General features: G+C 45.9%; 1 protein-coding gene across 1 annotated transcript in view; it reads left to right on the forward strand.

The window, feature by feature from the left end:
• Positions 1–16,694, forward strand: part of LOC143975641 (von Willebrand factor A domain-containing protein 5A-like) — a 180,327-nt gene that overhangs the window by 88,226 nt on the left and 75,407 nt on the right. Inside the window, exons 8-9 of the mRNA XM_077478133.1 lie at positions 4,120–4,208; positions 11,335–11,479. Coding sequence (XP_077334259.1) covers positions 4,120–4,208; positions 11,335–11,479 — 234 coding nt within the window. The remainder of the gene's footprint in view (positions 1–4,119; positions 4,209–11,334; positions 11,480–16,694) is intronic.

Below are 16,694 nucleotides of genomic sequence, written 5' to 3' on the forward strand. Positions count from 1 at the left end.
CACTGATCTCTGCTCCAATCACATGGAGCAGAGATCAGCGTCACTAGTTGCTAGGCAGAATGGAGAAATGCTGTTTACAACGGCATTTCTCCATTCAGCCGTCCCGTGAGACGATCGCGGGTATGCCCACGGCGATCGAGTCCGCGGGATCCGCGACCGGACTCACGGGGGTCCCGACCGGCACGCGAGTGCGCCGCCAGTGGCGCGCTCGCGATGGCAGGGTGGCATTGAAGATTGGACGTACCTGTACGCCAATATGCCTGCCCGTGCCATTCTGCCTACGTACATTGGCGTGCGCTGGTCAGGAACCGGTTAAACTGACCATCTAAGACTGACAACTATGAAAAGGTGTCACAGGATCCTTGTTGTAAATTTAAACAGTTGTGTGTTTATGATAAAACTGTTACTGAGCATCAGGAAGAACATGGGCTGTCCCAGGGCTTTTGTTCAGCAGGAACGTGAAAGAATTCAGGTCCGGCACCTCCAGCACTGAATGTATGTAATGGCAAGGTGGCAAGGGATGCTGGGGTGTGCTGGAGGGTCTATTGATGCTGGCTACTGGGGAATCTATTGTCACTGGCAGGGATCTATTTTTGTGTGGAGGTCTATTGTTGCTGGGAAGGCCTACTGTTGCTGATGGGGGTCTTATGTTGCTGGGCGGGGTCAGTTGTTGCTGGGAGGGATCTATTGTTGAGAAAGGAGTCTATTGTTGCTGGCTGCTGGAGGGACTTTAGATGCTGGCCAGGGCTGCTGTTACAAATCACGGGGGGCCCATACAGCCTACCTGACAGGCCCCCCCCGATCAAAATTGACTAAGAACATAGATTTATCGGCCCCTTTCTCTGCAGCCTCAGTTGCACAGATGAATGAATAGGATGCGCTCTGAGGCTTCCTGTTTATTTACAAACTGAAGCATAGTAAATACAGTTTACTATGCTCCAGTGATGAATGGACACAGAAGTGATTGGTACCGATTGCTCACTGTGTTCATTCGGGAAAGGAAGGGGCTGGTAAATATGTCATTTACCCGGCCCCTTCCTTTCCTTGTTCTCCATCCTGAAACCTCCCCGTGTGTGCCCATAGCAGCCACCAGCAGGAGAGGAAAGGAGGGAAGTCGCCAGCTCTGTGGGGGGAAAGGGGCATGCTATCCTGATAGCAGATGGAAGGAGCACATGTGCTAGGACCAATCCCCCGCAGTGCACCTGGAGGGAGAAAGAGGAGGAAAAGCTGGCAGTACTGCAAGGGGAGGCAGAAGAGGATTAGTGTCTGCAATAAGACAGTACAGCCGGACCTTCTGCTCAGCAGGTGCCCGGGCCCCCCTTTTGAACTGATGGGGCTTGGGCCCATCACAGGAGGGCTGGCTGGACTGCCTTATCAGTGGCCCTATTGCTGACTGCTGGGAAATCAGTTTTTGCTGCTGGGGGTCTGTTGTTGCTGGGGTGGTATTTTGTTGTGGGTTGGGAAATTGTTGCTGGGGAGGAGTCTCTTGTTGTGTGGGGGATATATTGTTGCTGGGGTGGGGTCTTTCATTTGTAGGGGGGGTCTACTGTTGCTGGCGTGGGGTCTATTGCTGCTCACTGGAGGGGATCTACAGTATTATACTGTATTTCTGTATTATCATTAACAAATTCTGTGCAAATGACTTAGTAGGACAACATGATACTTGGTTCTGTATTCTCTAAAATGGGCGGTACTGGGAGGTGGAACCAAGGGATGGCGCTCAGAGGTGGGTCAGGAGCAGAAATAAAGGGTGACCCAGAAGGGGGGAGTTCCTGCACCTATTCTCTGAGAAAAAAAAATCCCTGGGCTGTCCTATATGTAAGGAATGAGTGCCTTTGCTGCTTAGCATTTCCCCTGAGCAACTCATGAAATGGAGAAAGAGAGACCAGAAACTGGTTTCTCAAAAACACAGCAGACTTTTTAGGCACAAAATGACGCAATAGATAAAATATAACAACATTTTGTTTCAAAAATTCTAAAAACATAGTCATTATAAAATCATTGTAGCCCCCTCTACACTCAGTAGATCAAAACAGTGCCCAAACCCAAGCATGGGCAAAGAAACCCATTTAGACAAGGTATAAAAAATTGTGTGGCGGTCCTTCTATAGGAAGTGAGTATATGTGGTATCAGCGTGGAAAGGAGAGGTCAAATCCACGTGTTTAGTTAAAGCGTTTCGCAAGATATACTTGCTTCCTCAGGACTGTTTGTGTGGGTGCTATAAGTGAATATACATGAAATTACCATATCATCATATCATATTAGGATTACGTTTCAAAGGGATTATGAATACTTATGAATAGTGATGAAGATATTTTTGCACTATAAATACAAGAAATGTTTTCGTAAGATGAGAAATGTAATCCTAATATGATACTTATGTAATTTCGTGTATATTTATTTATAGCACCCACCCAAACAGTCCTGAGGAAGCAAGTATATCTTGCGAAACGTGTTGACTAAACTAGCATGGAGGTATCGTGGATTTAACCTCTCCTTTCCACGCTGATACCACATATACTCACTTCCTATAGATGGACCGCCACACAATTTTTTTATACCTTGTCTGAATGGGTTTCTTTCCCCATGCTTGGGATTGGTTACTGTTTTGATCTACTGAGTGTAGAGGGTACTACAATGATTTTATTATGACTATGTTTTTAGAATTTTGAAATAAAATGTTATATTTTATCTATCTATCTATCTATCTATCTATCTATCTATCTATCTATCTATCTATCTATCTATCTATCTAGTTGTGCCTACAAAAGCAGAAACCAGTTTCTAAGTCTCTCTTTCTCCATTTCCTATTTAATTGGATGTTGGCAAGGTGAGGCTCCTCCCTGTTCCTTTGAGCATCTCAGCAGCATCCTGCACCCAGCTGTGAAATGCTTAGCACCTCCAGTTCCACTAATTCTACAACTAGCACCAGACATCATGCACAAGCTAAAGCAGGTAGGTAAGTGGAGGTGACAGTCTTGGGTTTCACATAGTCCTCAGAATGTACTGCCCCCTACCATGTATCCTGGTCTCCACAGTCCCACCTGTGGTGCTGGGACCAGCATGGCTGGGGTTGCTGGGTAGAACTGAGAGCCCATTGAATTGCTTTGTGCACTGGTTCAAATTTGTTGGAGGGGGGATTATGATGTGGGGTTGTTTTTCAGGGGTTGGGCTTGGCCCCTTAGTTCCAGTGGAGAGAACTCTAAGCCCTTGTACACACTGTCGGACATTCTGACAACCAAATCTGTTGGATTTTGTCTGAAACTGTTGCATACACACGGTCGGACAACGTTGTCGGAAAGTGTGATTGTACTTAACTTGATTACGTTATTTTGTTCCGATGGGACTACGTTCAGGCTAGTAGCCAATAGCTTTGGTCTAGGAATTTGATCTGAGCATGCGCGGCACTTTGTCCGTCGGAGTAGGCTACACATGATCGGGGTATGTCCGATCGGAGCATTTTGTTGGAAAATTTTACCGGCAAGTTGGAAAAGTTGGTCCGTCAGATATTCAGACGAAAACAGTCCAATGGAGACCACACACAGTTGGAATATCCGACAAAATGGACCGATAGGACACATTCCGTCGGAATCTCCGACCGTGTGTACAAGGGCTAAAGGCATCAGCATACCAAGACATTTTGGACAATTTCATGCTCCCAACTTTGTAGGAACATTTTGGGAATGGCTTCCTGCTCCAACATGACTGCGCACCAGTGCACAAAGCAAGATCCTTAAAGAAAATTTGGAAAGCTGCGCCAATGGTCCTATTCAATATTAAAAAAAGATCCTTAAAGACATGGATGAGCGAGTTTAGAGTGGAGAAACTTGACCTCAACCCAATAGAACACCTTTGGGATAAATTAGAAGAATTTTTCTTCTTCTGGAAGAATGGTCAAACGTTCCCATAGACACACTCCTAAACCTCATGGACGGCCTTCCCAGAAGAGTTGAAGTTGTTATAGCTGCGCGGGGTGGGCTAACTGAATATTGAACCCTACGGACTAAGATTGGGATGTCATTAAAGTTCATGTGCGTGTAAAGGCAGGTGTACCAATATCTTTGACAGTATAGCGTATATTCAATATCCAATTCTCCATTTATTGTCTTTCCTCTGCAGGAAACGCTGGTTCTTCTATTGAAGAGTTTACCTCTCGGGTGTTACTTTAATATTTATGGCTTTGGCTCCCATTTTGAGTCTTTCTTCCCGTGAGTATAAAGGGTGGCCTGTGCGTGAAGCAGTTTCATTCCAAGGTTTTAAATCCATGATAAACCTTTTTCAGTATGAGCTTCTGTATATCAGTGTTATGATGTATATGGCTGTATGCAGCTCTATGGGATTCTCAGAGGAAATAACCGTTATGCCGCGTACACGTGATCGAATTGAGTTCGCCGGACCAGAGTACGCCAGACAATTCGATCGTGTCTGGGCTCCAGCGGACTTTTTCATCGTAAAGTTCGGCGGACTTAGAAAGTAAGTCCGGCATAAGAATGAGCTTTGGGTAGGAACTAAGTTCAGCTTCAACCAAAGTAATTTGCAGTTAAGGAAAATGGTCATTTGATGCAATAGTAACGAATTACCAGTCATGACCTTCCGGGCATTTGAATTGTGGCCAGGTGGCTTATGCCGCGTACACACGATCAAACAATCGGGTGGAAAAGTCCAGCAAACTCAAGTCCGCCGGACAATCCCCCCGTGTGTAGCATACTTTTTTTACCCGAAAGTACGGCGGACTTAGAAAGTAGTTTTGCACTTCAATCTTCCCGCCGGACTTGCATTTCCGCGGACAATCCAGCCGTGCGTATGCCAGTCCGCCGTACTTTCGAAATGAACAGACTTTTCCCGCCCGTCGAAAAGTCCGCTCATTTTGAGCACGTCTCCAGGTAGGCGGGGCCCGCGAAGGATGCGTCGCTGGCCCCGCCACCTGGTATGGACTTAAAGGGGAACCCCAATGCCGAAAAAATCGGCGTGGGGGTCCCCCCCAGGTCCACATCAGACCCTTGTCCGAGCACGATACCCGGCCGGCCAGGAAAGGGGGGGACGAGCGCCCATTATGGTGTCACAGTCCCAGAGGATGCTGGGACTGTGACATCATAATAGGCGGGGACATCATCTGGTGATGTCCCTATATAAGTCGCCACGCGTCCGGTCCCCGTCATTGTGAGCGGAGGGAGCGACGAGTCAACATCTGAAGAGAAGAACAGAAGGCGGCGACGACAACGACGACGACAGCGGCGACAGAAGACCGGGCCACCGCCTGTAAAAGAGCTAGAAGAAGGCGCGGCAGAAGAACCGAAGAGGGGGACAAGACCCCCAAAGTCGGAAGAAGAAGCCAGCGGCGGGGAAGAAAGCCGGGCTCCTCCGCTAGTAAAAGAGCTAGCAGAAGATAGCGGAGGAGTCCGGCGAGAAGACCCCCGAAGATGGAAGACCCCCTGAGCTGTGCAATAAACTATTTTTACCCTGTGTTTGTGTTTTTTTTGTACTTTTTTTCACAGGTGAATGGGTAGGGGTACATTGTACCCCATACTCATTCACATAGGGTGGGGGGCCGGTATCCGGAGGCCCCCTTATTAAAGGAGGCTCCCGGATTCCGATAAGCCCCCCGCCCGCAGACCCTGACAACCAACGGCCAGGGTTGTTGGGAAGAGGCCCTTGTCCTCATCAACATGGGGACAAGGTGCTTTGGGGCACCCCCCATGTTGAGGGCACGCTGCCTGGTACGGCTCAGGAGGGGGGGGCGCTCGCTCGTCCCCCCCTTTCCTGGCCGGCCGGGTAGCGTGCTCGGACAAGGGTCTGATGGGGACCCCCACGCCGTTTTTTATCAGCGTTGGGGTTCCCCTTTAAGTCCATACCAGGTGACGGGGCCAGCGACGTCTCCTTCGCGGGCCCCGCCTACCTGGAGACGAGCTCGAAATGAGCGGACTTTCCTCCGCGTGTGTGGGCGAGTCCGTTTATTTCAAAAGTAGGGCGGATAGTACGGCGGACTTAGTACGCCGTATTAGAACGCTGAAAAATTGCCGTGTGTGGGCAAGTAGCAGGAAGTCCGCCAGACTAAGTCCGCCGGATAGTCGGCTACATGTGTACGCGGCATTAGAAGAACCAGTTGCATTTGCAAATGCAACAATTTAGAAGTTGGGTGAAAGGTTTAGCACTGAAAAACACTTTTTGAAAGATAACGTGCATTTTATATACAACTATATAGATCAAACCAAAATGAGGGACAAATGAGGAGGAAAGAGGGACAGAGGGACTTTGTTCCAAATCAGGGACAGTCCCTCAAAATCCGGGACAGTTGGGAGCTGTGTATTTATTATGGTACTATATACATTACACTAAATTACAGTATGTTGGGCTATACATTATTATACTATATACATTACACTGAATTACAGTGTGGTGGGCTATGTATTATTGTACTATATACATTACACTAAACTACAGTGTGGTGGGTTATATATGATTGTACTATATACATTACACTGAATAATAGTGTGGTGGGTTATATATGATTGTACTACATACATTACACTGAATTATAGTGTAGTGGGTTATATGATTGCACTATATACATTACACTGAGTTATAGTGTGGTGGGTTATATATTATTGTACTATATATATTACACTAAATTATAGTGGGGTGGGTTATATATATTGTACTATATACATTACACTAAATTACAGTGTGGTATATATTGTACTATATACATTACAGTGTGGTGGGTTATACATTATTATACTATATACATTACACTGAATTAGTGTGGTGGGTTATATATTATTGTACTGTATACATTAAGCTAAATTATATTGTGGTGGGTTATATAATATTGTACTATATACCTTACACTACACTAAATTACAATGTGGTGTGCTATATATTGCACTATATAACTTGCACTAAATTACAGTGTGGTATATATTGTACTATATACATTACACTGAATTATAGTGTGGTGGGTTATATATGATTGTACTATACACATTTCGCTGGGGTTCCTAGCACTAAGTGGCCTCGAGATGCGGGGCCCAAAATTCGGTTCGGAAAATGTCAAGCACTTTTCTGCAGCAGAGAGAGACATTTTCCGAACCGACTTTGGGGCCCCGTATCTCGGGGGCCACTTGGTGCTATGAACCCCAGCTGGATATGTTGTAGTGCTAGTTCCACTTGGTTTTCACACCAAATTTGGGGTTCCTAGCACCAAGTGGCCCTGAGATATGGGGCCCCAAAGTCGGTTGCTTGACTCAAACTCAACTCGACTCAAATGCTTGACTCGAGTATAAGCCGAGGGGGGCATTTTCAGCACAAAAAAAGTGCTGAAAAACTCGGCTATTACTCGAGTATATACAGTACATTACACTGAATTACAGTGTGGTGGGTTATATATTATTGTACTATATGTTACACTGAATTACAGTGTGGTGGGTTATATATTATTGTACTATATACATTACACTGAATTACAGTGTGGTGAGCTATATATTATTGTACTATATACATTAACCAATTGAGCTTCAGAAGGTTTTCCCCCCTTCACGATCAGGGCATTTTTTTAATATTCAGCACTGAGTTACTTTAACTGGTATAATTTTTTTTTCACACAAATTGAGCATTCATTTGGTAGTATTTGATCACCATTTTTTTTTAATAATATAAAGGAAAAAAAAAACGATATTTTCTACTTTCAGTTATAAAACATATCCAATAAAAAATAAAATGTCTTTATAAATTTAGGCCAAAATGTATTCTGCTACATGTCTTTGATAAAACAAAAATCCCAATAAGCATATATTTATTGGTTTGTGTGAAAGTTATTGCGTCTACAAGCAGTGATCATCGCCTTACAGTGGGAATGTGAGAGTGTTGCTGACAATCTGGCACTAACTGACACTGTCTGGGAGGTGCACAAACTGACTAGCACTGACATCAATAGTGACACTTATACAGTAATTAGTGCTAATACTATACACTGTCACTGTACTATGACATAGCTCCCAACTGTCCCTGATTTGGAACAAAGTCTGATCTATATAATTGTATATAAAATGCCGTTTTTATTTTTCAAAAAGTGTTTCCCAGTGCCAAACCGTTCATCCAATTTCTAAATTGCTGTTTTTGTTAAATTTCAAAACCCAGTATAAATGAATAAAAGTGGTATAGGTTTGCCATTTCAAAAGGTTGTGAGGTATGCTAATGGCACTGTCTGGGAAGGAGTTATTGTCTAGTGGCGATCAAGGGGTTAACTGTGTGCCTAACAATGTGTAATCTGTATAATGTGTGCTGCTTTTGCTTTACTATATGTGTTTTCCCCCTGCTTTTCAGGGGGCAGAAACAGACATATCTTCTGTTCCCTGTCCCTGCTGTTCCTGTTTTGTAAACACAGTACTCTGAAATTCAAACTTGTGCTGCATCCAATCACAGCATAGGTTGTCAAGGGACCTTCGCATGCGTACCAGTATGTTGTCTAGGCAAGAGCTGCCACCTGCCCGCAGTACGACTACTGTGGGCAAGCGGCATGCTGTTGAACTGAATTTTAATATGGTGGGCTATATATTGTTGTAGTATATACGTACATTACATTGAATTACAGTGTGGTGGGTTATATATTATTGTACTGTATACATTGCACTGAATCACAGTGTGGTGGGCTAATATATTATTGTACTATATACATTACACTGAATTGGTGTGGTGGGTTATATATTATTGTACTTTATACTAGGGATGAGCCCGATGTTTGAGTTGAATGTGTGCAGACCCCCACCACCACCGGGCAAGGGTTGTGGGGATGAGGCCCTTGTCCCCATCAATATAGGGACAAGGTGCTTTGGGGGGGCCACCCCAAAGCACTCTCCCTATGTTGAGGGCATTTGGCCTGGTACGGTTCAGGAGGGTTGGCGCTCTCTCATCCCCCCTCTTTTCCTGCGGCCTGCCAGGTTGTTTGCTCGGATAAGGGTCTGGTATGGATTTTTGGGGGGACCCCCACGCCATTTTTTTTTATTTTGGCGTGGGGTTCCCCTTAAAATCCATACCAGACCTGAAGGGTCTGGTATGGATTTTGAGGGGGGACCCCACGCCATTTTTTTTTTATTTTGGCACGGGGTCCCCCATGCAATTTTTGTTTCAATTACTTTTAGGTGTATTGCCGGGACCGACAATTCATTATAGCTGTGAGTACTTTTAAATTACTTTTTTTCCTTTAGAAATGTCATTTTGTGCAGAGACTGTTGTAAGCACGGGAAACATGCGCCATTTTGGAGGCATACTATAGGCACCCCCCAGGTACGAAATTTAAAGGAATATTTCACTTTTATTGTTTCACTTTAACCATTATTAAAATCACTGCTCCCGAAAAAAGGGACGTTTTTAAAACTTTTTTTTTGCGTTGATACATGTCCCCTGGGGCAGGACCCGGGTCCCCAAACACTTTTTATGACAATACCATGCATATAAGCCTTTAAAATTAGCACATTTGATTATTCATGTTCGTGACTTTAACGGTGTTCAAGACATGTACGGAGCTGTATAGAAAAGGAAGCGCAGGACATACATGACAGGGTGCAAGGGAATTACTGGGCTGAAGTAAAAAGCAGCGTGGGGGTGGTTTAAGATGCAGGCGTACTTACCCTATTGGTGGAAGGTCACAAGGGGGGAGGAGTGTGGGTCTTTCGTCCATGTGCCAGGGTGGGACAAGCCAGCAGTTGGAGGTCAGCAAGCGAGGAGAGACGTTCCCGCCCGCCCTCCCTAATAATGGATAGTGGTTGGGTTGAAGGGTTGTCATTCCGAAGGTGGCGTTGGGTCCTTGGCGACTTCTATATATATATATGAATATATATATGTAGAAATGCATGGGTCAATTGAAAAAGGTTGGGACCCATGCCAGAGATGGAGTCATTGTGTTTGGGCTGGTGTCAGTCCAGATTAATGGCTAACATATTTGGGGGTCTGTGGTCAGTTAGTGAGTCCTCGAGGCAAGTTTGGCGGCTGGGGACAGATGCTGACGAAGTGGGGATCACAGGCTCAAAATAATAAGGGGTCGTCAGGGACCAGCCAAAAAAGCACTTAGGGTTTTTGGGTAACTGGAAGTTGTTACAAGTTTTGTATTATTAAAATATCTAAAATAAAGTTTAAATTTTATTGTTATTTAAATAAAGGCCGTTGAGGCCATTTTCATCCAAGCAGGTGTCCGGGTATTTATTCTAAGAGTAACGGTTAAGGTTTACATGTATTGTTGGGGAAGTAAGTTATCTGGCTACCCTAGTCATGTGTTTCAACAAATTTTTTGCCTGTTCGCATGTTCTGCTGCGAACCGAACCGGGTGTTAGGCTCATCCCTACTATATACATTACACTGAATTATACTGTGGTGGCTTATATATTATTGTACTGTACACATTACACTGAATTACAGTGTGGTGGGTTATATATTTTTGTACAGTATACATTACACTGAATTATATTGTGGTGGGTTATGTATTGTACTACAGTGGAACCTTGGATTACGAGCATAATCCTTTCCAGGAGAATGCTTGTAATCCAAAGAATTTGCATATCAAAGCAAGTTTTCCCATAGAAGTAAATGGAAACGAAGATAATTTGTTCCACATTGACTTCTATTGAATGCAATACTGCATGTGGCCAGAGGTGGGGGGGGGGCGCCGGAGAGACTCGGAAATACTCGGAGACGCTCAGATGCACTCAGAAACCCTTGGAAAGGCTTGGAAACACTTGAATGTAGTATTTCCGAGTGTTTCCGAGTATTTCCAAGTGGTTCCAAATGGCTCTGAGCGGCCCCAAGTGTCACCGGCGCCCCCGCACCTCTAGCACACCGCAGAGGCGTGAATCCTGCTCGCTTTGCGAGACAACACTGTGCCCACCGTTGCAGCCTCACCGTGCCCACCATTGCAGCCTCACCGTGCCCACCATTGCAGCCTCACCATGCCCACCATCCATTGCAGCCACGCTGTGCCTACCATCCATTGCAACCACACTGTGCCCACCATCCATTGCAACCACACTGTGCCCACCATCCATTGCAGCCATGCTGTGCCCACCATCCATTGCAACCACACTGTGCCCACCATCCATTGCAACCACACTGTGCCCACCATCCATTGTAGCCAAACTACAGTGTAATGTGATATATATTATTGAACTATACACAGTACATAACCCTGAATTACAGTGTGGTGGGCTATGTACAGTATTATTGTGTATCCCACCCTCTGTGTTTTAGGACTACAACTTAAAACATGAAATCTGCCCCATGTGAGTTGCAGTTTACACCCCCTCCAGTGACCACATAACATGACCTTGTTAAATAATGTTCCCCTAGGGAGAGTGTGGAGTACACACAGCAGTCCATGGAGGTGGCGGTGAAGAAGGTGAATAAAATGAATGCCAAATTTGGAGGAACAAAAATTCTCGAACCCTTACAGAACATCTATCGAACAGACGGGAGAGCCGGGCACCCCCGACAGGTCAGTGAGGCTGTGAAACAATTGGTAGCTGCTGCCGAGTGTGGTGTAGGAGAGTTCCAAGTACTCAGGTTATGGGGTCACAGAGCTTGTTTATAACTTGTTTGAATTTTAAATTTTGCCTTAAGTTCTCCTATAATATGAGTTTATTATGCATTTATATAGTTTAGCATGTCCCTCAAAGGAGCCAGGGCCGTCTTTAATATTGATTGGACCCTGGCCAAAAATTTTCTTGCCCCCCCCCACCATGCAATTTCTACCTGCTCTGAGACATACAATAAATAGCAGGTAGACTTAAAATCAGTTTACTGTATCAGATCAGGCAGCAATTGCGATTGGTTGCCAGTGGTTACAGCATCATTACTGCTTAATGACTGGTTGCTAGAGGTTGCAGCACACATTATAGCTCACTGATTAGTTGCTAGAGGTTACAGCAAATTATTTCTGCTTGTTAATTGGTTGCTAGAAATTACTGTGTAGTAATACTGCTCACTGATTGGTTGCTAGAGTTTACAGTACATCATCTCCTCACTGCAGGGGAGCATGAATGCCACCTTTATTTACATATGAATGCAACCGGCCGCAGCTATTTATTAGAAATGCTATTTACATATGAATGCCGGATATTTACATGTAAACACAGGGGGTACACAACAATAGGGCAGAGCTGGGCAGAATTAGTAGCAGCATTTCACACTGAGGTATCGGGACACAGCACAGGACTAAAATGTCAAAGGACAAGGGAATTTAAACTGGGATAGTTGGCAAGTATGAGGCAGCTGCTTTGGGCCCCACAACAATGACAGGGCCCAGGGCAGCTGCCCCGTTTGCCCTGCCTTTAAAGATGGCCCTGAAAGGAGCCACTGTTTTCTTGGGTTTTCTTGCGCCGTAGACAGCGGTGCTTGTCTTTCGGCAAATACCTCCTAAACCGTGTAGGTTTAGGAGATATTTCTTGGACCTACAGGTAAGCCTTAATCTAGGCTTAACTGTAGGTCAAAGTTGGTTGTAAGGGTTTACAACCACTTTAACAAAGGCTCTGTGTCCCGTGATGTACTCCCAAGAAAAGGATTTTACAGTTAAGCTGTTTTAAAAATCCTATTTTCTTGTTCATACATCACGGAACACAAAGCCTTTGATAATTACTATGTGGGATGTCCCAGAGCAATGCCCAAATTTGAGGGGTGGGAGACAAAGATCAGAAACACAGACCACCATAAGGACCTATACTGCTGCCTGCAGCACACTGCGCCCAAAGGCGGCACCCTCTTGAAGGGCCGGACTGGGAATAAAAACCAGCCCTGGAAAAAAAATTCATACCAGCCCCATAGCATTTTTATACCAGCCCAACAGCACAACGTCATTATTTTCTGGTTCATTAAAGGGAAGACCATGCATTTTAAAGCACATTTGAAGAGTGTATTATATATAGAGAAGACAGATAGGGCTATATATATATATATATATATATATATATATATATATATATATATATATATATATATATATAAAGCAAATTCTAGTTAATAGTGCTAAAAGTGGTCAATTATCAATGGGGACCCCAGGAACTCTGGGAAACTTGGGTTGGGGAGGACGACTCTGTTGACCAGAGACCACCTTCCGCAGAAAGAATACACAAATGCCATGTACACACGATCCGACTTTCTGGCGGAATTGGTCCAGCGGACCAGAGTCCACTGGACAATTCGATCGTGTGTGGGCTCCAGCGGACTTTTTCTTTCCAAAAGTCCAGCGGACCTAGAAATAACACTAGCTTCAAATTTGTCTGCCGGATTTGGCTTTTAGCAGACAATCCGTTTGTCTGTGTGCTAGTCCGACGGACTAAAACCGACGCTAGGGCAGCTATTGGCTACTGGCTATGAACTTCTTTATTCTATGTCATCACGTTCGAATCCGTCTGACTTTTGGAGTGAACGTGTGTGGCCAAGTCCGTTCATTTGAATGTCCGGCGGACCTCAGCTGCAAAGTCCGTCGGATTGTCCGCCAGACCAAGTCTGTTGAAAAGTCCGGTCGTGTGTATAAGGCATACCTCCCAACATTGAGATGGGAATGAGGAACACCTACTAACAAATGTATGTAGGCATAGGGCACCCCCTTAAAAGGAGAATTAACCAAAAAAAAAGTTAATTGAATCTACAATGACTTTTTTTTACCACTACTATTCCTTTATATTGGCTTTATATTGGCTTTTAAAATGTACAAATGCAGCAATTCAGTCCACGCACATCTGACTTCTCCCATGACTAACATCCTGGCAGCACTCCCACTCTTAACTCCTCTCCAGACTCCCTCAGAGACTGCAGACATGGTACAAGAGATGGTCAGAGACTGCAGACATGATACAGGAGATGGTCAGAGACTGCAGACATGATACAGGAGATGGTCAGAGACTGCAGACATGATACAGGAGATGGTCAGAGACTGCAGACATATTACAGGAGATGGTCAGAGACTGCAGACATGATACAGGAGATGGTCAGAGACTGCAGACATGGTACAAGAGATCAATGCAACCTCATCAGTGCCCATCAATGCAGCCTCACTGTGCCCATCAATGCAGCCTCACTGTGCCCATCAAATGCAGCTTTACAGTGCCCATGAATGTAGCCTCCCTGTGCCCATTAATGTAGCCTCATTGTGCCCATGAATGCAGCCTCACTGTGCCCATGAATGCAGCCTCACTGTGCCCATGAATGTAGCCTCATTGTGCCCATAAATGTAGCCTCATTGTGCCCATCAATGCAGCCTCACTGTCCATCAAATGCAACTTTACTGTGCCCATGAATGCAGCCTTACTGTGCCCATGAATGCAGCCTCACTGTGCATCAAATGCAGCATTACTTTGCCCGTGAATGCAGCCTCACTGTGTCCATAAATGCAGCCTCACTGTCCATCAAATGCTTCCTCACTGTGCCCATGAATGCAGCATTACTGTGCCTGTGAATGCAGCCTCACTGTGCATATGAATGCAGCCCCACTGTACATAAGAATGCAGCCCCACTGTGCATAAGAATGCAGCCCCACTGTGCATATAAATGCAGCCCAACTGTGGATATAAATGCAGCCCCACTGTGGATATAAATAAAGCCCCACTGTGGCTATGAATGCAGCCCCACTGTGGCTATGAATGCAGCCCCCACTGTGGCTATGAATGCAGCCCCCACTGTGGCTATGAATGCAGCCCCCACTGTGGATATAAATGCAGCCCCCACTGTGGATATAAATAAAGCCCCACTGTGGCTATGAATGCAGCCCCCACTGTGGCTATGAATGCAGCCCCACTGTGCATAAGAATGCAGCCCCACTGTGCATATAAATGCAGCCCCCACTGTGGATATGAATACAGCCCCACTGTGCATATGAAAACAGCCCCACTGTGCATGGCACTCACCATGGCATTGCCTCGATCACACACAGCAGGTATCTCCCGCGGTTTATGTCACGGAGCTGGATCTGTGTTCGGCTGTGCTGTAGCAAGGTCCCGCCCCCCTATACCGGCTCTTGTGATAGGCGAAACACTGATTCAATCAGTGTTCTACCTACTAACACATGAGCCGATCTAGGGGGGGTACTTGCCACAGCACAGCCGAACACAGACCCAGCTCCGTGACACACACCGCGGGAGATGCTGCTGTGTGTGTGACACATATGAGAAAGAGAGCGAGGGAGGCGAGCGTTGCAGTCAGTCACAGCTTAAAGCGGTCCCAGGGCAGGCAGCCTACCGGGAAATTTCACAGTATCCCGGTAAGCCAGTCCGGCCCTGCCCTCTTACATCCGCCTGATAGAATCTAGTGAATGTATGGACCGAAGACCAAGTTGAAGCCTTGCAGATCTGAGCCATGGAGGCCTGGTGATACACTGCCCAAGAAGCACTAACTGCTCTAAGCAGAAAAAAAAAAAAGGAGGAATTTTCTTCAAACCATAAGCCTGAATAATATCCTGTCGAATCCATATAGAGATAGTGGACTTCAATGCTACCTGGCCTTTTTTGGGGCCTTCTGGCAGTATAAATAGACAATCAGTCTTTTGTATCTGAGCCGTTGTCTGCAGATAGATTTTGACTGCTCTTACAACATCTAAAGAGTGAAACAACTTCTCCTCCATGGACTGTGGATCTGGAAAAAAGGACGGTAGGACTACATCTTGATTCAGATGGAATCCTGAATCCACTTTAGGCAAAAAGGTCGCTGGTTCGTATTCCAACCGCGACACTACCTGCCTGGAGTTTGCATGTTCTCCCTGTGCCTGCGTGGGTTTCCTCCGGGTACTCCAGTTTCCTCTCACACTCCAAAGACATGCAGGTAGGTTAATTGGCTTCAGTCCAAAATTGGCCCTAGGATATAAATGGGGACCTTGGATTGTGGGCTCCTTGAGGGTAGGGACCAATGTGAGTGTGCAATGTACAGGGATAGGGACAATTGTAGACACTCAGGTTGAACTGGATGGACTGGTGTCTTTATTCAACCTTACTAACTATGTAACTATCACTGCACCCCTTTACATTATAATGTGTGACATTCGGCCCGGGACCGCTCAGACATCCCGCGGCCATGAGAGAAGGGGATGGTTGGTCAGGTGCAGTGGTGTCACCCCACACCGGACCACCCCCTGTACCAGACCGCCCCCCCCAATATGCCACAGCCAGCAGCTTGCCTCTCTCTCTCCCTGTGGGGTCAGACAGCAGCGCTATGGCCACTTGCCTTCAATGGCGCCGCTCGTCCTCTCTGAATCCACCACACTCAGCCACACAATCACCTCCGGTGTCCTGTCCCAGTTGACTACATCCCTACACAGTGACGCACGCAAATAGTACCCACTACCAACCTCTCCTCCGGTCCCCGCCAATTGTAGGCACTACTATAGACATGCAGATGAATCCCAGTAGAGTGGGAGTGTGTGCTGGCGCACAGCTTGCGCCCTGCACACGCCCTAAACATGGGCAAATCAGCTTCCCATAGACCTCTGCATGTCCAGCGCCTGGTCACTCTTAAAGAGCCCTTAGCTTTGCCAGGGGCGGCACTAGATCTTTCGTTAACACCCGAGGTGCGGTAGTGAGACCGAATGGTAGGGCCACAAACTGATATGGCGCTGCTCCACCGCAAATCTTAGAAACCTTTGGTGAGCGGGGAAAATTGGCACGTGTAAATATGCATCTTTGATGTCTATCGACGCCAGAAATTCTCCTCCCTGAAGGGTGGAA

The sequence above is a fragment of the Lithobates pipiens genome, unplaced genomic scaffold, assembly GCF_037356315.1.
Source record: "Lithobates pipiens isolate NorthernLeopardFrog02 unplaced genomic scaffold, aLitPip1_a1.2 Scaffold_13, whole genome shotgun sequence".
Taxonomy (NCBI): Eukaryota; Metazoa; Chordata; class Amphibia; order Anura; family Ranidae; genus Lithobates; species Lithobates pipiens.